The sequence below is a fragment of the Phaenicophaeus curvirostris genome, chromosome 1 (assembly GCF_032191515.1).
Source record: "Phaenicophaeus curvirostris isolate KB17595 chromosome 1, BPBGC_Pcur_1.0, whole genome shotgun sequence".
NCBI lineage: Eukaryota > Metazoa > Chordata > Aves > Cuculiformes > Cuculidae > Phaenicophaeus > Phaenicophaeus curvirostris.
In genome coordinates, this window is record NC_091392.1 from 155681917 (window position 1) to 155705420 (window position 23504).

The 23504-nt window shown below is 38.4% G+C and overlaps 1 protein-coding gene across 1 annotated transcript in view; it reads left to right on the forward strand.

Annotated features, from left to right (window-relative positions):
- GPC6 (glypican 6) overlaps positions 1-23504 on the forward strand; it is a 747001-nt gene that overhangs the window by 402243 nt on the left and 321254 nt on the right. Inside the window, exon 3 of the mRNA XM_069878658.1 lies at positions 4563-4954. Coding sequence (XP_069734759.1) covers positions 4563-4954 — 392 coding nt within the window. The remainder of the gene's footprint in view (positions 1-4562; positions 4955-23504) is intronic.

Consider the following 23504-nt stretch of genomic DNA (forward strand, 5'->3'; position numbering starts at 1 on the left):
AGCTTAAATGTTATCCACTGACTGGAAAACCACCATTTAAACCTATATAGAGCATGTAATGGTTTGAAATAGCAATCTTCTCTTCCTTTTTTCAGTGGCTCAGTGTGCCTTAGACCTTATCCTTTCAAACTACCTCATAAGCAGGACTGAATGGGCTCTGAGAGACCCTCTGGCTAATAAATGGAAGCTCTATAAAAATGTGCTTGCAATGTGAGACATACCTAGGACATATTCTGGCATATAAATGAATCACTGCTTAAAATTAGGAAAAATTATTTCCAGCATTAGCAGCGCTCATGACAGCCTATTTTGGCAGCAAAAAAAATCACAAGATATGTATTTTAAAACACTGTGAAGCTCTGTCCTATATAGATTCTCCTCTCCTACCCTAGTACTTGAGTGCCTTCCAAAAGCACATTAAGCAACATGACTAATGTCTGTCTCTTCTTCGTTCTCTTACTTTGAGCTGAAATATTACATTATTTTTCAAAAGCTACCTGCAAGTTGATGAAATGTCATCTTTGCAATGAACATAAAATCCTTACATTACTGCGAAGACTATGGAAAAATTCAGCCTTAATGGAAATACTTAATGTTACTCCCGATGTAACTGGACAAGTGCCCAGTTATGCCAGGACACAGTTTCTGCACATGAGCATTTCAAAGCAGTCTACCTTCTTGATGTACAGAAGATTTGGAAACTAAAAAGGAAGTGATGCTTCACATCAGCAGTCATTTACAAGGACAGGAGTTGATTGAGAATTTTTTAATTGGTACAACAGAGGAGAAAGTAAGACGGTATTCGGTTCTGTAGTTGTTGCTGTTTTATTATCCTGACCTTGCATAGACTACTGATGCAGATAACTCTCTTAAATAACTGTCTTTTGTATCAAACTATACAGACGACTCGTGGCCTAAGTTTTAAATGGCATAGTAACTTGCTTTAAGCAATACCTCTCAAAGACTAGAGACCTATGAAAAGACTAAAACTTAAATAAATCTTCAGAGGCCAGTAGTTTTCCCACAGAATGCATATGTATGGACTAGCATGACATTTAAGCTTGTGGAGTTACTGATAATGTTTGTACCTCAGTATAAATAAAGACTACGACCAGCACGGGCCACATTTTTCTGGATGCTGTACAAGCACAGAATAAATGTCTGCCCCTCACTGAAAAGTTTGGTTGGCTTCCAACAAACTGACTGTGAGATTGCTTAGTAATACCCTCCCCAAAAAAAGATAATAGGATAACAATTTCAAACAAGAGGAGCTTCCAGCAACCTCGGTTATGCAATGCTATGACTGTTTTATGCAATGCCATGGTCTTTTAAGATAAACAGTGGGATTCCCAGTAGAGTATGAATTGGGAGGAGCCAGCATTTGAATTGCTTACAGCAACCCTCCAGCATATAGAGCCTTATGGGAGAGAAGTTGAGAGACCTGAATTCACTGTTTTTGTGACTGTCTTTCCCAGCTGTCATTCAATTGTACTGATCTGAGAGCCTAGCTTCAACCTTAAAACAGATTTTAATTTGAGCCCCAAGTTCTCTGCCATCTCTTTGCCTTCCAGATATTTTTACTAGAGAGCTAGATGCATTCAGCAGTACAGCCAGTACATATTATTTCTTTGAAGAAGAATTGCTGAATGTACAAAGTAATTGTCTGGATGGTTCAGACTTCAAGGATGTCACCAGGTCAGGGTTGGGAGTGAAAAGAACGACTTTGTTATGCTTTTCTCTAAAATAGCGTTGTCAGAATTAGTGGATAATTTGCAAAAACAACAAGGACCTCAATTTTTTCTACTTGTCACAAAGAATCACAAGAGTTTCTTATTTGGTTTTTTTTTATTTATTTTGTTTCTTTAGGGCTTTGTGGTTTTTTTTTTTGCTTTTCCCTACATAAACTATTTGACAAAGGCATATTCTTTTCCAGGTGGAGTTTATTTCATATGAAAAGCTGTGGTTTTAGTGACAGTTTGGACATTGATACATTTATTAGAATATATTTTCCCTTTAATAAATGCTTTGATGTATGGAGTATGTTCTCAATGTTCTGTGTATACATTTTCATGATAACTCCTTTGCAATTATCTGGCAGATCAAAGACTGCAGCTCTACACAATTTTTGCCAAGAAGAAGAGGCTCTTTTCTTACTGACTTGTAGAATGGTCCACAGTGTTAGATGGATTCTGCTTTCAGCTGATTACAGTTACAAATCCCCAAATTTAGTTTAGACTTTTTTCTTGCATAGTCTTAATTGCTACCCTGTCTTTAGCATTGCAGTGGTTCTGTGTTTTTATGAGCCACTGTAATCACAGAAGGGCCCTGTGCTAAGAGTATTCACATTATAGCATTAGTCAAGACTGTGGGAAGTCAGCACATCCCTGCAAGTTAGCACATGCAGATGTGTCTACAGGCAATGACCGCATATTTAGAATTTGCTATCCTAGAGTTGGCGGCACAGTAGCTCCTGCATCAGTGCCAATCATTTAATCACAGCAAATATATGTTTTGCCAAAGATGTTGTACCTCTGCCTTTCTGTCTGCAATGCCCCATTTAAAGGCCACAGCAGTTGTTAGACTGTTTTCCAAAGGAGGTTTAAGAAGGCTGTCAAGCCGACCCTGTAGGAAGATGGGATCTTCTAAAATTTTAAAGAATTTATACCTGCTTTATCGGAAATGTTTAAAGAACTACTGCTCATGCTGAGTGAATTTCTTAGGAAAATCTAAGCATCATATGGCGGTTAAAGGATCTTACATGATGACTACATATTCCCACTGTATCCCAAGGGCTCAGTTTCCAGTAAGAATAAATACCACAAGCCAAAATTTAGAAATAGGTTATAGTTTGGGCCTGAGTACATAAAAGGCACAGAAACAGTAAAGTCTGAAATCCTTTTGAAAAAACAGAAGGTTTGCTGTTACAAAACCAACAACTAGCACAAACAGGAATTAGTAGGCTGTCTGGGACATGACTGATGGAGGATTGTGGTATTGTCCTTCAGCAGAGTACCAGGTTCTTGAAAATACTAACATTTGCCTAGTATTACTTAGACACATAATACTTTTAAGAAGGATCCTGCTGATTTTCACTCAGGCCTCTTTCAAGTTCTCTTCTGGAATATTTGCAAATAAGTTTTCAGATTTCTTTCTGTGATTTTCTTCTACCTTGTAAAAACTTCAGCAAATGGAACATATCATTGATATCTAGCTACTGTGCCCTTGTACTTGTCATTGGTGAGGCTGCATCTCAAATACTGTGTTCACTTTTGGGCCCCTGATTACAAGAAAGATATTGAGATCCTGGGGCATGTCCAGGGAAGGGCAATGAAGCTGGCGAAGCTACTGGAGAACAAATCTTGTGAGGAGCAGCTGAGGGAACTGGGGTTGTTTAGCCTAGACAAAAGGGGGCTGAGGGAAGACCGTATCACTGTCTGCAACTACCTGAAAGGAGGTTGTAGTAAGGTGACTGTTGCTCTCTTCTCCCGAGTGGTTCAGATCAGACACTAGGAAAAAATTATCCACCGAAAAGGTTATCAGGTACTGGAACAGGCTGCCCATGGATGTGGTTGAGTCACCATCCCTGGAGGTGTTTAAAAGACAGGTAGATGAAGTGCTTAGGAATATGATTCATTAGTGGATAGGTACGGTTGGACTCAATGATCTCAAAGGTCTTTTCTAACCTAGCAGTTAGGTTTTTACTTAAATCATCACAATAATAACTTTACTTTCATCTTAGAAGTTTTAGCATACTGGCTATGGGGCATATGGCAAGGGACAGAATCATAGAATCACCAGGTTGGAAAAGACCCACCGGATCATCGAGTCCGACCAATCCTATCAAACACTAAACCATGCCCCTTAGCACCTCGTCCACCCGTGCCTTAAACACCTCCAGGGAAGGTGACTCAACCACCTCCCTGGGCAGCCTGTGCCAGTGCACAATGACCCTTTCTGTGAAAATTTTTTTCCTAATGTCCAGCCTAAATCTCCCCTGGCGGAACTTGAGGCCATTCCCTCTTGTCCTGTCCCCTGTCACTTGGGAGAAAAGGCCAGCACCCTCCTCTCCACAACTTCCTTTAAGGTAGTTGTAGAGAGCAATGAGGTCTCCCTTCAGCCTCCTCTTCTCCAGGCTGAACAACTCCAGCTCCCTCAGCCGCTCTTCACAAGATTTGTTCTCCAGCCCCTTCACCAGCTTGGTTGCTCTTCTCTGGACTCGCTCCAGAGCCTCAACATCCTTCTTGTGGTGAGGGGCCGAAGGTTTACTGTGCTCAATTAGTACATGAATAAGAAGTAGAACTGCTCTCACTGAAGTTCTTTTAGATGTGTTTTTCATGTTCACTGTTATAACTCTTTATCTTTCTACTTTCTTGAGGAATCCAGATTATACTTTTTTTCCTTACCTTTAAATTCAGATATTTCCCATCAAAATATATAAACTTCATTAGTAAAGCACTGTGGTAGCAACATAAAATTTAAGCAATAGCGAAAGAGGAATGAAATCAGAAAACCTTTGGTAACTTACTAATATTTCCCTTAACACTTCCTTGTTTTCCCTGCAGAATTTTTCCGAGAACTTTTGGAGAATGCAGAAAGATCCTTAAACGACATGTTTGTCCGGACATATGGCATGCTGTACATGCAAAATTCAGAGGTGTTCCAGGACCTCTTCACAGAGCTGAAACGATATTACACAGGAGGCAACGTGAACTTGGAGGAAATGCTGAATGATTTCTGGGCTCGGCTGCTGGAGCGGATGTTCCAGCTCATAAACCCCCAGTACCATTTCACTGAGGACTACTTGGAATGTGTAAGCAAGTACACAGACCAGCTGAAGCCATTTGGAGATGTACCCAGGAAGCTGAAAGTTCAAGTGACTAGAGCGTTCATTGCTGCACGGACCTTTGTTCAGGGGCTGACAGTAGGCAGAGAGGTTGCAAACAGAGTATCGAAGGTAATCTAAAATCAAGGGGTTTTAAGCTTGAATGTGTTTCAAATTTACTAGACAATTGAAATCTGATTGTGTGCTTTCTTTAATATGGGGGGGGTTGGTTGGTTGCTTTTTATGTCTTCTAATATACCAATCCTATGTTAATAAATAGGGGAAGCAGTTGTTTTCAATTCTTAATGGACATAGTAAGGCAATACTGATGAGAAGGCATTTCTCTGTGTTAAGGACACAGTGAAATACCAATAAACGTCAATGTTATACATGATAGTGATTGTCATTAGTAGTTCAAAGCTGGCTACATATATAAAAGATTGCTATTATGATCAGAATTTAAATGTTTCAAGCAAACTTATGCTGCTGTTCATTTAGGCAGTACAGCCCTCAGCATTCATTCATCATGCAGCTGGGTGATGGATTTTGTTGGAAATGTCTTGTCATGTTTTTGATGAGAAAATAGACAAATGGTGACACCTCAGAAGCTTGAGCCTTCCCAAAGGATGGTTTGACTCGCATTTATTTTTGGTTTTAATTATTTATCTATGCAAATATTTAGGACAATTAGAATCCTTGAGGGCTTCACATAATTAAAGCCATGTAGGAAAAAAACACACACAACACATCTGGGTACCAGAAATGTGCCTGAATTACTTTCTCTTACAGGGGGTTTTGAACTCAGATGTATTTTTCTGAATTGCTGTTTTAACCAGGTACTTGTTTTGTGATCGGGATATTTCACATTTCTAGTCTGTACTGTATTTGGACCTTAGATATATTCTGAATTCTGAAACGGTCTAGTGAGATCTGCTATGAAATGCCCAAATACTCCCTTCTGGACAACAAGTGTGTTCATGATGTTCAACAAGGCCAAGTGCAAGGTCCCATACCTGGGTCAGGGCTATCTGCAGTTTCAGTACAGGATGGGGAATGATGTGATTGAGAGCAGCCCTGCGGAGAAGGACTTGAGGGTGCTGATTGATGAGAAGCTCGACATAAGCTGGCAGTGTGTGCTCGCAGCCCAGAAGGCCAACCATATCCTGGGCTGCATCAAAAGAAGCGTGGCCAGCAGGTCGAGGGAGGGGATTCTGCCCCTCTATTCCTGTCTTGTGAGACCTCATCTGGAGTACTGTGTCCAGTTCTGGAATCTTCAGTGTAAGAAGGATATGGAGCTATTAGAACGGGTACAGAGAAGGGCTACAGGGATGATCAGAGAGCTGGAGCACCTCCCATATGAGGACAGGCTGAGAGACTAGGGGTTGTTCATCCTGGAGAAGGCTCCAAGGAGACCTTATAGCGAACTTCAATACCTGAAGGAGGCATAAAAGATGGCTAGGGAGGGACTTTTTACATGGGCGTGTAGTGATAGGACTAGGGGGAATGGGTTTAAACTGGAGAGGGTCAGATTTAGGCTAGACATAAGGAAAAATCTCTTCACAATGAGAGTGGTGAGACACTGGAACAGGTTGCCCAGGGAAGTTGTGGATGCCTCATCCCTGGAAGTGTTTAAGACCAGGTTGGATGAGGCCTTGGGCAGCCTGACCTAGTGGGAAGTGTCCCTGCCTATGGCAGGCGAGTTGGAACTAGATGATCTTTAAGGTCCCTTCCAACCCTAACTATTCTATAATTCTATGATTCATGATTTTGACACTTGCCCCTTGCAATACTTTCCTTTTACAAGCATAAGCTTTTCTTCTTCATCAAGAAGACTGGCTCTCATTTCATTTAAGTCACAGTCAGAAGGTGAGATAGAGCTGATGCATTGTACAGTAGACTGAAATTCAAGGGCTCAACAAGATGAGGTTTCTAAGCTTTTCTTACCCTGTATGATGTGGTACTTGCAATTACAAATTCAGAAGCCATGAAGCTAGAAAGGTAGTCAACAAGGGATGGTCTGAGTTTCTATCAAGGAAGCTGCATGGGAGGAAAAAGTCATTTTGCACTTAAAAGTTCATGAATGAAATACACAATCCTCATTACTGAGGTGTCTTCCTCCCAAGAGCCTTCTTGAGCTACAGGATGGCCTTCCTTTTTTTTTTTTTTCTTTTTTTTCTGGCATTGTCAAGTCTTGCAGTCCTTTATTAGTGGTGACAAGGCATCAGCATAAAATCCCAGCCCATCTAGTCTAGCTGGGGACAATTATGGCTGTTTCGCCTCCAAGTGTGCAGAATGCATGTATCTGCCGCCATCTTTTTCCTCTGAAGCGTGGTGATTTCCCCATGGTTCAGATTTTAAGTGAAAGTGCTCAGCTCTGATGGCACTGTTGTCATTAGGCGTTAGATCTTGCTGCATTGACTGGATCGGACTGTAGGGAGCAAGCTCCGTAATTCATGCGGTAGATATGTAATTTCTGAATCCCAAACAGATTAAGGTACAAAGTGTCTGCTGACGTGTCACTTCCCCTGTATATGTTACAGAATGTGCAGGTGCCTCCCTTCTCACATAACCAGGAAATGTTTTCATCTTGCCTGCTGGGCATTTGGTACATAAGCCCTTCCAAGAACAAGACTCATAAAAGAATCACTGAATGATCCTATGATCCTTAAATGAAGACTACTTATTCTGTAATCATAACGTGAGGCTTTTTGCAGTGTCACTTGCAGATTGTAACAAAAGCTCAATAATGCTTCTTTTTTATTTTCTTTTAACATGAAAGACACACTTTAAAATCTTTAAAATTGCATGAGGATTGGTACAAGATACAGAACAGGTTTTTCACTTTATATGTATATAAATAGTGGTACTTTATTTTATGTCTAGAATACTGAGTTTAGTTTTGGGGCTTGCCCATAGAAGAAAGACGTTGGCAAACTGAGGTGAGTTCAATGCAGGCCAGCAGCACTGTCAGGACAGGAGTACTTGCCCTGTGAGGAGAGGCTGTGGGACTGGGACTTGGTCAGCCTGGAGAAGAGGTGAATTTAGGAGCACCTAGCAGCAGCTCCTGGTGTCTGTAGGGAGATTGTCAAAGAGATGCAGCAAAACTCTTCACAGTGAAGCATGGTGGCTTATGATGGGCATGAGTGGAAACAAGGACCAATTCATTAGGATAAACTTCGCCATAAGGATGTTCAAGCAGTGGATCAGTTGCCAAGAGAGCCTGTGCACGCTCCATCCATGGAGGACCTGATTGTACAAAGCCCTTTGAGACAGCCAGGTCATGCTAGTCTGAGTTCAGACCTGACACTGCTTTGAGGACGAGATTGGACTGGAGATAGCCTGAGTGCCCTTCCCACTTGAATTATCCTATTACCCTATTAAAATATTGATGAAATGAATATTTTTTATTTACATGTGGAATATACTTTGAGTGCAAGACTAATTTTGATCTTAAAATCTCAGTGGCTCTATTCAGCAAATGGTAAACAATTGTTAAGTTTAGAGACTTTGCATTATGTGCAGCTGGTAAGGCATATGGAAAGAACCCCAGGTGACATCAAATGTTAATAAATACCCTGTGTAAAGGCTGTGATTACTCTGAGATCCAAGCTTTTGTGATCATAACTATAGATTTTTATGCTGGTCTATCTACCATGGAAAATGATAAATATTTTTCTTTAAATATCATTTTATAAGACTGCAACCTTTCCTTAGAGTTAACACATAGCCATGCAACCAAAAAAGAGGCAGGTAAATATTTTTTTGTTGCTGTTTTGGAAGTCATCCAGATTCTATGCGGATTTCATTTTCATTGTATTCTAACACTGACAGATTCTGTGATGACACATCTGGTAATGTCAAGAGAAATGGAAAAAAAAAAAAGAGAAAAGGAAAAGAAGAACCGTTGCAGTTCTTTTACAGAAATCTCTGTTGTCTGCACTGGCTGGGAATGGAGGGGATCTCCTAGCTGCAACATCACATGCTAAAATGATTTTTTGCTTTCTATTTGTGGACCCATTATCTCACTGAACTGCCACTGTCAAAGGCCACTCACATATAAAAAAGTTAGCCTCCACCTTAAACACCACGAGAAAGAGATTTATTAATGAGAAACTTGGTAACGATGTCTCCTTTAATGGCCCTTTAATGTACTTCTCTGCCTCTTCTGGCCCCTCTCTGTAAAAGAGTTGGTGGGTCACGCACTCAGAAGTATTTGTTCCCTATGTAATGTCAGGGATACATTCTTTCTGATGATTTCTCTTCATAGAGGGTGCAATGTCGGTACTGGCTGAAAATGATGCAGTCAGGGTGTTCCTTGCAAAAGAGCTATACTCCCCTCTTTTTCCAGTTAAGTACATGGTCAAGTGCACTCAAAACAGGCAACATATATTACAAATATTTTATTCTTACAATAGTATTTTGATTTTTCTTGTATCAGTGAGATTATAACTTAGGTAAGTCCCAGTTAGATAAATGGGGATGAAGGGCAGTTAGGACGTGTCTTTTTTTATATTATTTTTTCTATTTATATTTCAATCATAAGCAGACAAGCTTGATTCCATCTATTTACAGTTGTGCAGCTTTAGCTGAACAGGGTTTTGATAATCTCCAAGTCCAATTAGACTTTTTAATTTTCAGAGATTTTAAAATATTTTTGTTTGCCATACTAATACATTAAAAGATTGCCAGTCTATGTCTGCTAAGGGCTTGTAAAATCTCCACTCAATGCAATGTTTTTCCACTGGCTTGAGTAAACTTCAGCTCACTAAATGCTATATATATGTATTTGTAAAGATGTATATGCATAAGACAAAAAATGTAATTACTGCATTTCTTAAAGTGAGGGAAATGAAAACTATTTCTCATTAATATAGCAGAATCATAGAATCTTGGAGAATCTCAGGATGGGAAGGCCCCATAAGAATAACTAAGTCCATCTCCCTGCTCCTCATGGGACTACTTAAACCCTATGACTAAGAGTGTCATTCAGACACTCCTTGAACTCTGACAGGTTTGGTGCTGTGACCATTTCTCTGGGAGCCTGTTCCAGTGACTCACCACCCTCTTGGAGAAGAACCGTTTCCTAATGTCCAATGTGACCTTGCTTTGTCACAACTTCAATATAAAATATTCAATATGTAACATACGAACTGCAATTTTGGGCACACCAAAGGTCTGTGTAGTTGATTTTTACCTCAATAACCAGTAGCTTAAAGGTAAGTGCAGGAGAGAGCTTCTCACTTAGTATACTTTATCAAGCTGTAAGACTTTTCTGGGCTTTCTGTGCTACAGGCTCAGAAATAATTGGTAAAAAATTCTACCACCTGTTTTTCTACTGATTTCTTAGATCCTAAAAGCATGTATTATAGGCTTTTCTGCTTTGTTACTATTTGGTGGACAAAAATGTGTTATTTTTCTCTTTTGCTCTATGAAAATACGGCATATTCAAATGCCAATATTTTAAAACGTATTTTGCTTTTCTGGATAAAAAAACGTTTTCCTGGATAAAAAAAACAAACAAAAACAAAACCCCCAAACATTCTTGACCAGCTGTGATTTAGTATTTAATGTTAAACTGAAGAAACTACTGAAAATACTTCTGAAGTTGCTGCCAGCTGTGATTTCCAATAATGTGATAGAAAAGACGTATGCATATTTTTCATGTTCATCTTTCACTATGTCTGAGCTCTGTATAATTTACAAGCAAGTAGTGCTAAGTTATTCGCTCTTGCTCTGAACAAGCATTCTCAGTGATCATAATACTCTCTTTGAACTGTCACTGAGTGGTGGAAAATGCAAGCAGAAAAAAAAAATACAATAGAGCAATCAAAATTTTAAAAAGCGAGGGTCTTTAAAACTTTCCAGAAGCTTATGATGCCTGAAATACTTTTCCAAAATATATTCATAACTGAATTACAGCAGTAATAAAGCTTGATACATTGGAGATTTTTTTCAGTAATTAAGGAAGAGTTCTGGACTCCCAGCAAGATGGCATACCACTCAAATAAAAATTTTTGTGGAAGCAATTTCTTTTGATATACTTTTCATTGAGAGCTGTAGAAATCAGGAGGAAAAAAGCACATGAGCGTGACTTCTCAAGGCTTACTTTTGCTGATGTCATCTTTTAACCCAGGTAAATTCACATTGAGAGTATATCAGTTTAGCAGAAAAAAAAAAAAACTAAAAAAAAACCCCAAACAAATAATTAAGTTTGACTCATTAGCCCTATCCAAAAGCACAGTCATTAGCCAGCTGTCATTACCCCACTGCTGCTTAGAGTTCTAATTTAATCCCAGGCAGACAGTTACATCTTCATTGGTTCTTGTACTGAACCTGGGTTGCTAGGAACAGCAAGTGAGTGCAGAGTACTCCTGTTTGCATAGATCTGGGATTTTTAGTTATTGTATATTTATTCTGCTTTTCTCAAAGTTTAGCTGGTGTGTGGTTTGCACTTTTTTCTAAATTTGACCACTTTCTTCCCATTATATACTGGGATAAGGATGAGAAGAATTTTTCTTAGTTTGACTTTCCCTTTCACACTTGCAAATTCATGCTAACGGCAACCAAAGTAGTTTTTATAGCAGGAGTAAAGTGAAGCTTAGCTCAGGGGTATCATTAGGAGCAGTTAATGATTTTGTTAGTGGCATAAATATCAAAGATCTGTGACCTAGTCACTAAGAACTTATTTCATTAATGCATTTAAATATTAATTATCATTTATTGTGAAGTATAAAAGGCTGTTACAGTACTTTCTCACTGCATGGCATAGGCTATATGTCTCCCTTTTTTAAACCAATTTAAACCATTCTTTCTCTGAATATTATTAAATTATGTTAATATCAGACTTCTTATTAGGAACTTGATGATACATGGGCAAAGTGAAACAAATTCCGTAATACAATTATAAGGTTGAACCCAAGATTAGTAGTGAAAAGCAGTCTCTCATAATTGCCCATGATTACTCCTACTCACAGAATGCCAGGCCACTGCTTTTCTAATATGCTAAATCAATATTCTTTCATGGTTTATAAATAAACATTCGACAGTTCGTAAGAGCTATAAATAAAGGTCAATATTGAATGTCACACTGATTCAGAATGTAATTATAGGGGGGGAATATGACATGCTGCTAAGTCAGGTAATTAAAAGCCAAAACAAATCGTACCTTAATGCTGGAAAATGTGATTTGCAGGAGTTATCTGTCCTACATATTTTCATTTCATTGGCCGAAGAGATTTGGCTTGTTAAAGTCATAGCAGAAAAGGAGATCTAAAAAGAACCGTGGTTTTCACTAAATGTTAATTCTTAGCTCAAATTGTTAGTTTAGAAACAGCCTAGTTGAGGAGGCTTAGCTGTTATAATTGCTACAGTGTCTATTGTTTTAAGATTTTTTTCAGTCATTTGTTCTTTGAGTTTTAATTGAATTAATGTATCTTTGCAAAAACGGGATCATACCATGCCATGAATGGACCCATTCCTTTTTCCTCTTCCTGTACACTGGAGTTCCTCAGGCAGGAAGTCCAGGGATTATCCAGCTAAGGGGGTTTTTGGGCTCAGAGACGTCTGTGGCATAAAAGCAAGAGTGAATGATATCTCCACTGGAGTGCTTTGTGAGAAATATCCTTTGAATTCCAGTTCTCCAGCCATGGAGGAAATCTTTCCTTCTTTCTTGGAAAGAAAAGGGACATAAACCAATCTAGTTAAGTACTTAAATATTTCATGGGGAAAATAAGCCAGATGCCTTCCAGGTATCTCAATCTTACTGCAGATGCACTGATCTGTTTTCTGATTTGTGTGTGCTGGATCATTGGATGTCCCAGAAAAGCAATTTGGGAGAAAAGGCCTAAAATGAAACAACAACTCCAACAGAAGGAAAACAGAGGTAAGAGGTCTGAAAAAGCTGTGGTCCATGTTCTATCCATTAGAATTATCAGATATAATCTAACCTGACCTCTCCATTTCTTAGATCCCTAAATTTTATTCAGATAGCTTTGTATTGACCTTGGTAACCTTGGTAATTTTAACTGAGTCGAGTTGCTAAGTAAGGCATTCAGTTTTTATTAGTATCCCTTAAGATGGCCCACCAACCTGGTTTATTCCTACTATGTACCACTTCAAATCTCAAAATCTGCAGTTGTCCTGTCTTCCTTAAAGATCTTCTGATTACAGTGTTTTTGCTCAGTTTGTGCTTTTTTTTTTTTTTTTTTTTTAATATCTGTGGTACAGAAAGTACCCCTGAGTTCAGTTTTAGGTTAAACTTCTACCTATTTATTAACAACGAAACTGAATGTATTTTAGTTTAACAATGTCATTAAACACTCTCATGACACATTAGAAAAATAATTATTCGTATCAAGTTTATTTAGGATTGCCAAAAAGCACATTTTACACACAATCCTTTGAAGTTTTCATAGCAGTAGTATTTCCCACCTATAAAAGATGATGATATGGACTTGCAGAAGCTATGTAAAGAACAAACATAGAACTTTTTCAGACAAATTCCTAGAAAAAAGGAAGTATCCTAACGCATGTCATGATACACAGTGAAGTCATGATAAAAATGATGGTAAAGAAGCAAAGCTCACCTAGCAAATTGCTGACCCTGCTAGATTTAGACATTCTCTGTAATTATTCTTACAGCAGGTTTTATGGTTTTGCTGGTTTAGTACAGGAAAGTGAAAGAAAATTCAGAAGAATCAAATGGAAATAGGAAGGAGATTAAAAAATATGAAGGTTAAGCAATGCAAGGAGATCTATATAATCTTTCAACATGCTGACTTTTTAGAATGCATCTTTATATAGATAGTCTTCATCCTGCTTCAAAGGCAGCCTGTGGAAGCACTGTTTTCCAGTCACAATTTGATAAAAGCAATTAATTTTATTTCTAATGTGAGCCAGAAGCACAAAAGCTAATAGGTTCTTCTGCCTTCAGGTTTCTACAGAAAGCATTATTCAAGGAAATACCTGAAATATCCTAAAACTTGTCAGGAAAGCTAACTGGAATTTAAAAGCATATCTACTTAAGTGCTGTAGTCAACAAAATCTTCAACAACACATTGGAAAAGTCAAACTTCTTTGACACTTTAAAATTACAATGTCAGAAATTAACAATGTGTATCTAAATTCAATTCTCAAGTTATTCAGAGGTCAGTGACAGTTGGCTTCATTGTCTGCTTAAAAAGTCTTGCATCTCAAAATATATCTCAAACAGAAGACGGAAAAAACACAGGAATACAAAATGAAGCATTTTATTGTCTGGAAAAAAACAGTTCTGGTAGTCTATAGAATTTTAAACTTATCCCCATTGTCCAGTGTCTGTTTCTTACAGGAGTTTTTTTTATGCCACAAGCTTGCTGAGTTTTATCCATAATCTTGTTTGGAGACAAAATGTCACTTTTGTTCAGTCCAAACGTCTAAGGTTATCATTGTTCTTTCTTCTTTTCCTTTCCTCCTTCTCCTTTTTTTTTTTATTTTTTTTTTAAGCCCTTAGGAAGAATTCATTTATTGAGTAATAAGTAACTGTACCAGACAAAAAAGTGGCAAAGTAGAGCTCTGAATAAGATTAGGAGGTTTTTGTTGACCTCAGCTATACACATCTGTCACCATTATATGCCCAGAAGCAGAAACTTAGTGGAGAGAGAGAGGATCTTAATACAAAAAAAATGCTTGCTTGTCCTTCATAACGGTTTGCCATCCTTTGGCAGCTGGCATTTTGAATTTCTACCCCACCTCAGTGCAGTTTTAGCCTGCAAACAACTTCCCCATTCTTGAAAATGGTTTTGCTTTTAAAACTGCTGCAGATGTTTTCATGTTCAGATCTTTCCTGGTACTGTGCAAGTTTGACTTCTGCTCTTTGATTTCAGAAGTTTTATGAATTTTGCATGCGCTCACCAATGGAGAAGTTACTGGATTTATTCAGGAAGCATGTACAGGCTTCCCACTTCACCTCAGCTTATGTGATTTTCAATATCACCAAGCAATGAAATTGTATCTACACTCGCCTTTTGTATTTTTCATCCTATGATTCTTTCGCTCGCACCCATATGTTGACATTATCCATGGGTGAAAAAGCAAGTGGATATAAGGCTATATCTGGCAAGCTGACAAAGCTAAGCAGGGCTGGTACACTTAATTTGCATTTCCTGGTTAAGTATTCTGCATTCTGAGTTGCTATACCAAAGCAGTTCTGTCCACAACAGAAGATGCTGATCTAATTGTTCCATTTCAAATGGAGGTTTTATGCATCCTGTCAGCAGAGGGAAGCATGAACCTCCAAAAACATGCATTTGAATTTCACAAAATAGCCTTCAGCATTTTAGTACAAGAACAAGAGGAATTAAAAACTACATTGTTCTCTTCAGCAGTCTGCTGGCTCGACAGTATCACCACTCCCTGTGATGTTATGGTGCATTGTGGCAGCTGTTACAAACTCTGTTTTTCGGACATGACCCAAAACAAGTGAATATATATGGATCTAAGCACTTAGTCTTCCCCATCTGGAGAATGCAATAATTGACCAGCTTTGGTCTTTGGCATCCAAGCTGTGTGAACTCAAAGCAGCGTAGGCCTAGGAACCATGGAAACACATTCTCAGCTGAAGCACTATCTGCCTTTAGATTTATGGTCTTCACCATTGATGGAACAGGGAATCAGGTTGGAGCAAGACTGACTTAATTTTCACCTATATAGAAGTGCCCATCCCCTTTCATTATGCCAGAAACTAAACCTAAATTAGATGACAAACTATTCCTCATGAATTCCACACCTAAGATAGCCTCCTACCATGTTTGCAATTTCCCTATCAGATTGAGAAGTTCTTTTCAGATATGGATGTAATTTCTTTCATACTTGCCTTTTTCCCTGTGGAAGAGGGTACCATTTGAGATATTTATGCATCTAATGTCTTCAGGCTAAATCTATTATCATATTAATATCACATTGCAAATCAGTTCATTGTTTGTTTGGAACAATAATTTAATTTTGTAAACTACTTTGCAAAGGATATCCTGTATCCTGAATGAAAAAAAAAAAAAACAACCCAATTTTCTTCCAATCTGAGTGTTAGTTTTTAATTTACACTGACATTTTCCTTGTTTAAGTGGTGGCTATTTTAACAGTTAGTTTGAAATTCAGCGCAGAGACAGCTCAAGGCAGACTGCAGATTTTAGTCCTGGAGACACAAAGGTAAACTTGAAGGGAGTAACCAGCTATCACATAGAGTACAGGAAGATAGAACTGAAAGATATTCAGAAAGCTCCTGGCAACTTAGCCATCATGCGTAAGATGTAGTTTTGTAGGAAAGATAAGCACTGTGCATCTTTCATCATCACACATTTATTTGTAAAGAACAATGCACATCTGTTTTTTAAGAAACACATATAGAAAACAAACCACAGAACAAACTCCTGTCAGAAACTGATCCTCAAAACCGAAGATCTTTTGGGAACCCTCAGGATGTTTTCTGGCCCTAAGTATAAGGTTAAAAAAATGTCTTAATTCAATACAACTTTTTTGTTGTTACAAAATTCATTGTATAAAGCATTCAGCATTTCAAAGTAAGACAATGTACCATCTGGATGAATGCAATTCAGATTTTAGCTTAAATCGGAGTTAGGATTTTGGGGGAAGAATGTTTGGAGATTAATTTATGTTCTGGAGTCTCCAAAGCTAACAGAATCTGGCAGCCTATCTCTGCTACTATGCGTTTACTTTTTCTTCCATTTTATTTTCCAGTTTCCTATATAAATATAGAATATAAAATAGTGGTATATATAAAAGTGTCAAAAATGCAAAAAAAAAATTATACTATAAGGTTTATTAAAAGCTAATAGGAGGAGGTGAGGGAAATGTTAAACCTAAAATGGTTCAACAGTCTTATTTTCACTCTGAAAAAGAAAATAAAGAAAACATCCTATAGTGATGTCTTATTTTCATTTTGATTTCCCAAAACTGCTTTTAAGAGAATTGTCTTCAAAACTTAGCTTAGTGCTAAAGCACTGTGAATGTACATATATCACTATAGTGCATATTTTTATATGTAAAGGTCAATTCTCTGTTTAAGATTCAGTCTGTGCCTCCCTCTCCCTCCTCCCACTTCCCCACCTGAATCAGTAAAAAGTACCTTAGCCATCGACTTCAATCTGAACTTGATTAGAGTCTGATTGTTCAGATCTGTATAAAATCAGGTACAAACCAAAGTTTATTAAAAGACAGGCCTTTACAGGAAGACTGAAGAACTTGCTGATGGAAACTTACATGTGCAGAAATTTGGGTGGAAAAACAGATTTTCTGACAAGAAATGACCATTTGGAGGCATAGGAACAGTACTATGAAATAACATACATAAAATGTTTATAGACTATTAGAATATGTAGTTAAATTCACATAAAATCATCATCAGTTAAATTTCACCCATGTGATTTAATTTAAACACACTGTAAAAGTTTAATACTTTTCTGAAGTGCATAGCACATAGTCTACCACCAAAAATATGTTCTGAACTGGGGAGTACAGTGTTTGCAGTCTCAAAGGGCAATTCCTGTACCCTATGGCAATTAATTACAAATAGAAATGCAGAAGAGATTGCATACATGAAGAAGAAAGTGAACAAAACTCAGTTCTCCAGCTGACTTTGTAAATTCTTGCTCACTAGAGTGAGAAAACTGGCTGCCCAGGTTTGTTTTCTACTCAAGGATTGGTACAGGCACAACAGGTACAGGGAAAATAGAGAAAAGGGTATATCTATGAAAATGCATTGAGATTCATCATCTGCTTTTTATCCATCCATTTATTTGTAAGAAAGTTTTTTTCTTTATGAGTTAAAATGTTCTAGAACGCATTTTTTGAACAATAGCTATAGAGTGACAACAAAAAACAGTATTCAAAAGAGGTGCTGGAAGAGGAAGCTCTGCTAGAAACTGTACTTTTTAAAGTTTTGAACGTTTCTTTTATCATCCCATCTGCAGAGATTCAGTGTTACAAGGACGTTCCCTTAGGCAATATCAATACAGTGTGGAGGTTTATGAGCCAAGATACACATCAAAAAGAATTTTAATAAGCCTTGACAGATATATTGCATTAATAGTGCTGAGGTAGTGAGGTTGGACCTATGCACTGAGGTGTGTAAAGAACTAAGGTATTCTTACTGCTGGCTGAGATATGACATAGAACAGACTGTCACTTGGTGGAACAAAGAAATGTATTAAATAAATGTCTTGAATTATTTTCTTTTTTCATGACATAAATTCTTCTCTTGATGACCATATATCGCTGCTTAGTAGGAGGAGTAGGTACATATCAAGGAAAGATTAGACCTCCATAAAGTGAATGAGCTTACTACTTAGTCAAGCCATGATCCATTTCAACACATTTTTCTCTTGTCCTGTCTTCACACTCAGGCATGTTTTTGTGGGCACGCGCACATACACACACACATATACAGATTTATGAAGTGCCATGTTGGCAACTAAAGTACTATAACACTAAAGTGTTATATGAGAGGTGAACTGGACTAGCTTCCTTTGCACAAATTAACATCTTTTGAGGTCCACGCACTGCACAGCATACAAATAGAAAGAGAGGACTTCAGTGTTTATATACATATGGGCACACAATCTGACTGAAGGTAACAGCTTACAAATTCTGCTATTTGAATTTATAATGACTATTTGTTGTTACCATCTGATGGATAGTTATTGCACTACATGCAATGCTGATATGTATGTATGTAGATCACAGAAAACACTCTTTGCTCCAGTATTTTTGCAGTCTTAGTAGAGAGGAAAACATTCAGTCAACAGGTACAGAGAAATACTTGAGGCTTTCTGTACCATGTACGTTTAACTTCTGTAGCTTTAGCTTTTTCTTTTGGAGTCAAAGCTGAAGCAATGCCAAGAGTCACATTCTCTGGCTGATTTTTATCAGTGAATAAGAACTTGAGTCTGCAATGCTGTCAAGTTGACATCCTTTAAAAACAGTGAGAATAAACAAATGCATTCTAGGGGAGCCATTTTTACCTATTAAGCTTTTACCTACATGTATTTGCAGCATGATCCTAAAAGCTTCAGAAGTAAAATATTTCCTAAATGATCTAAGATACTCAAATAACATGATCGCCTTGTATGACAAAGTGACCCACCTACTGGATGAGGGAAAGGCTATGGATGTAGTCTTCTTGGACTTCAGTAAAGCCTTTGACACAGTTTCTCACAGCATTATGCTTACGAAACTGTCAGCCTCTGGACTAGACAGGTGCACACTCTCCTGGGTGAAAAGCTGGTTGGATGGCCGGGCCCAGAGAGTGGTGGGAAATGGAGTGAAATCCAGCTGGAGGCCAGTTACAAGTGGGGTTCCCCAGGGCTCAGTGCTGGGTCCAGCCCTGTTCAATGTCTTTATCAATGACCTGGATGAGAGGATCGAATAAGCCCTTAGTAAGTTTGTGGATGATACTCATTTGGGTGGAAGTGTGCATCTGCGGGAGGGTAGGGAGGCTCTGCAAAGGGATCTGAACAGGCTGGACCGCTGGGCTGAGACCGGTGACATGAGGTTTAACAAGGCCAAATGCCAGGTTCTGCACTTGGGGCAAAACAACCCTGTGCAGTGCTACAGACTAGGAGAAGTCTGTCTAGAAAGCTGCCTGGAGGAGAGGGACCTGGGGGTGTTGGTTGACAGCCGACTGAACATGAGCCAGCAGTGTGCCCAGGTGGCCAAGAAGGCCAATGGCATCTTGGCTTGTATCAGAAACGGTGTGACCAGCAGGTCCAGGGAGGTTATTCTTCCCCTGTACTCAGCACTGGTGAGACTGCTTCTCGAATACTATTTAGTTCCGGGCCCCTCACCACAAGAAGGATGTTGAGGCTCTGGAGCGAGTCCAGAGAAGAGCAACCAAGCTGGTGAAGAGGCTGGAGAACAAATCTTGTGAAGAGCAGCTGAGGGAGCTGGAGTTGTTCAGCCTGGAGAAGAGGAGGCTGAGGGGAGACCTCATTGCTCTCTATAACTACCTGAAAGGAGGTTGTAGAGAGCAGGGAGCTGGCCTCTTCTCCCAAGTGACAGGGGACAGGACAAGAGGGAATGGCCTCAAGCTCCTCCAGAAGAGGTTTAGGCTTGACATCAGAAAAAAAATTTTCATGGAAAGGGTCATTGGGCAATGGAATGGGCTGCCCAGGTTGGTAACTCTGTCACCATCCCTGCAAGTATTTAAAAGACGAGGGGATGAGGTGCTCGGGGACATGGTTTAGTGGTTGATAGGAATGGTTGGACTCTATGGTCCTGGAGGCCTTTTCCAAACTAGCAATTCTGTGATTCTGTAAAACAGAATACTCTGTTTAATGTGAAAGTGGAAATGGACAAGCATGAGAAGAAGAATGGAAGTTTTGGCAGATGAAAATGGTAGAAATGTGTTCATTAGTAAGAAAAGTTAAGATTCATAGTGCAGAGAATATTAAATAAGTTGAGAAGTTGATAAGAAGCTGAGTACTTCATGTGGATAAAAATAAAGGAAAGGTGTTCTTGGAAGCTAAGATTCAATGACATAACAAGAAATTTATATTGCCTAGGATAGTAAATCATCTGAGAAACTAAGTTAAAAATGGAGTGACTTGATGCTGTTCCTACAATCCCTTGAGAAAAATAGGCACCTCTGGGGGGAATTTACATCTGTGCAGGTTCAATCATATTCCAAAGCTAACAGTCTCTCTCCAGCAAAGAAGAAGGAACAGAGAGATCCACTACTGGCTACTCAATGCGTGGATCAGCTTATAACTAGTCCAAGGTGAAACTGCCTGACAGTGTGGACATCCCACAAACTTAATGTAACATCCTCTACATGCAAAGATGAGAATTACCTAAGGTGTTCTTGCCAGCAAGTCTTACATTCTCTTATCTTTTTCTTTTTTACTCAACTGGAGAAAACGTACTTGTGCATTTCATTTGTAATATTTAATTTTTTAAAATGAACTTCTACTTCACATTTTTAAATTATCTTTTAAGTTGATATTTTTTATCATGGTTAGGATATAATTAGAGAAGTCAAGAATAACGATGATGCCTCCCATGTAGATATATAGTAGTTATTTTTTACAAAAAAAATCTGATTAAACTCACAATTCCAGTATCTTCTTGTATGACCTGTATTAATCCAAATATACAATATTGCTGTGATCAAAAGCTAATTTTGCAGATGATGGATAAGGATTAAAATAAGACAAAATTAGCTTTAATTTATTTTATATGTAAAATGTGGGGCTTCATAATTCATTTTTCTGAAGTCAGACTATAAAAAGTGGGACAGATGTTGAATTGAAATGAAAAATGTTCTCTTTAATCTGTTGCTCCAGGTGTATGTGGATTATTCATTATTAGCATAAGGAGAACTCGTAATTAAAGAACAGGTGACAACAAAAAATAAGACGAAGTCTATGGTTTATAAAGTTCAGCTGGTATTCATACTTGTAATACAAATGCAGTTTGATTTTCTTACCAATCAAGAGGGAAAATAATTTTTAAATTAATGTTGTTACAACATAACTACAAATATGATAAGTAAGAAACTTACAGCTGTTGGTTAGTACCTTCTGAGACAAGAAATGCCTAATTATAAAAATTTCAGCCTGCCTGTTTAAATTTTTGTCAGCATTAATGCTATAGATGTACTCTTTTCCCAAGATAGGAATCTGTATCCCAAAACAACTAATTTTGTTCTGATTGCTGTCAAAGGTTTTTCCTGATTTCTTGGCATAAGGTAAAGTTGAGGATTTTTGAGAAGTTGTCTCAAATGAAATAAAGATCAGAGTGCAGTGGTGGGGGGAAAGTGAAAAGTGTCACTTTCCTGGTTTTTAGTGTTAATGATGTGAATCAGAAATAGACATTGGCAGGTATCAGGCATAAAGCATCCAAGAACCACTCCTGTCAATTTTCAGATCGTAGGGTTTGCTGCTGGTAGGATCTGAAAACAAGTGTAATTTCAGGACAATAAAGCTGAGCGTTTTGTAAAAGAGATTTTTTTCCTAAATGTCAGATTATTTTAAGCAAATATCTCCACTAAAAATATGTGCAGATGAATGTTACTTGAATATCAATGTAGCTCTTCCTTGGTATTTTTTTAGTTCCCAAATAGTTATGTTCCATTTAACCAGGTAGGTTTGTCTTAGTTTATTATTACTTTGGACAAGTGTCACTATCCACGCCTAAGTGGACCCTGTCTGTGACACCAGTTTATGTCATGGTCCACTCCTAAGTGGACGCGTGATGGTTCATTTCAGCTATGATCTCGGTGTTCCACTGCTTCTGTCTTCAATCAAGGTGATCTCATAGTGGGGAAGAACTTCAAATCAGCCGCTCCAGAGCTGTCTTTTATGCTAGTCAATACACCTGCAACCCACCTTTGCCTATGGAGATGTGCCAATCTCCACCTAGCAGGCCACGCATGCCAAGAGAAAAGTGTCTGAGGTGTGGTTGGCTTTTGAGGCAGGTCTCCTCCCCTTGCGCATGTGCTTCTCCTGGTGTTTGTGGTCAACCTGAGGTCTCCCGATGAAGGCCAGTAGTCATCATCACCTTGAACTCTGGTTAAACTCTTCCTTACACATGCTCTGTTGGGGTAAGTCCTGTCATTAATTTTTGTGTCTTTTTCTCCTTTCTTCATGGATCTTTCACAATGGTAGGGAACAAGGACACTTGGAGATCGGTACAAAACACTTTTGAGATAAGGAGGTAGTTATGGGTAGATAGGTACAAAACATTCCTTGCTAGTTTGTACCAGCCCTAGTCGTTTACAAAACATTCCTTGACTTCGGTCATTTTCCTGCATCTGTTGTTACAGTCAAGTTCTGAGGCTTAGCACCTGGTGGGAAAATTTTGAGGCAGAAATTCATCCTTTGACCGACCCTTACAACAAGGGGGGTGGTTGTTTTTCACTTTGGGACTTACTTTTTTCTTTTTTTTTTTTTTCCCTAAGAGCTGATAAATTGCTGAGTTTTCCTTCTTGTTGAAGAGCATGAAATGAACCTGGCAAAAGATTTACTGCTTCAGTAAATAAAAACAGCTATTTTAGGGATGAGCCTGAGCATTTTTATGGGGTTCATCTAAAGCATGTGGCTTAGCTAATGAGAGAATTTACTTCAGATTGTTCCATAAATTATGTTCTGGTGTACTCAGGAAGGTATTAAAGGTAAACTGGTTTCCTGTGAGAGAACTCTCTTCTGTCTCAGGAAGCTGTGAAGATGGCAGATTGCAGAATTTCAGCCCCTCTTTCAAGAGCTTCAAAGAGGACCTGTAGTTAGAAGTAACAGCCTACAGTAGCCGGGCCATAGTTCAAGTGGGAAAGAGCTGTTTGACAGTGTAGTCTTTTCTCTGCACCCTCATCAGTCATCCTACTTCATGATATGGTAGCCTTAAAAAAAGTTTTATCAGCCTGATATGTTATATTAGTACAGTAGTTTCAACCATGCATCCAAGAGACTAAAACTTTAAATTGTGCCAAAAATTACTTTCTGAGATGGAGACTAATTGCACGAATTGAAAAATATCTTGCCTCTTTGTTTTCATAAGAGGAAAAAAAATGCATTCCTGTTTCTCTTGTGCAAGTTTTATACACTTTACACAGGTTTTAGTGTGCATTTCTCACAAGAAGAAAAAATATCTTAGAAAACTTCTAAGAAGTTAAGAATTGTAGATGACCTTTACTGAC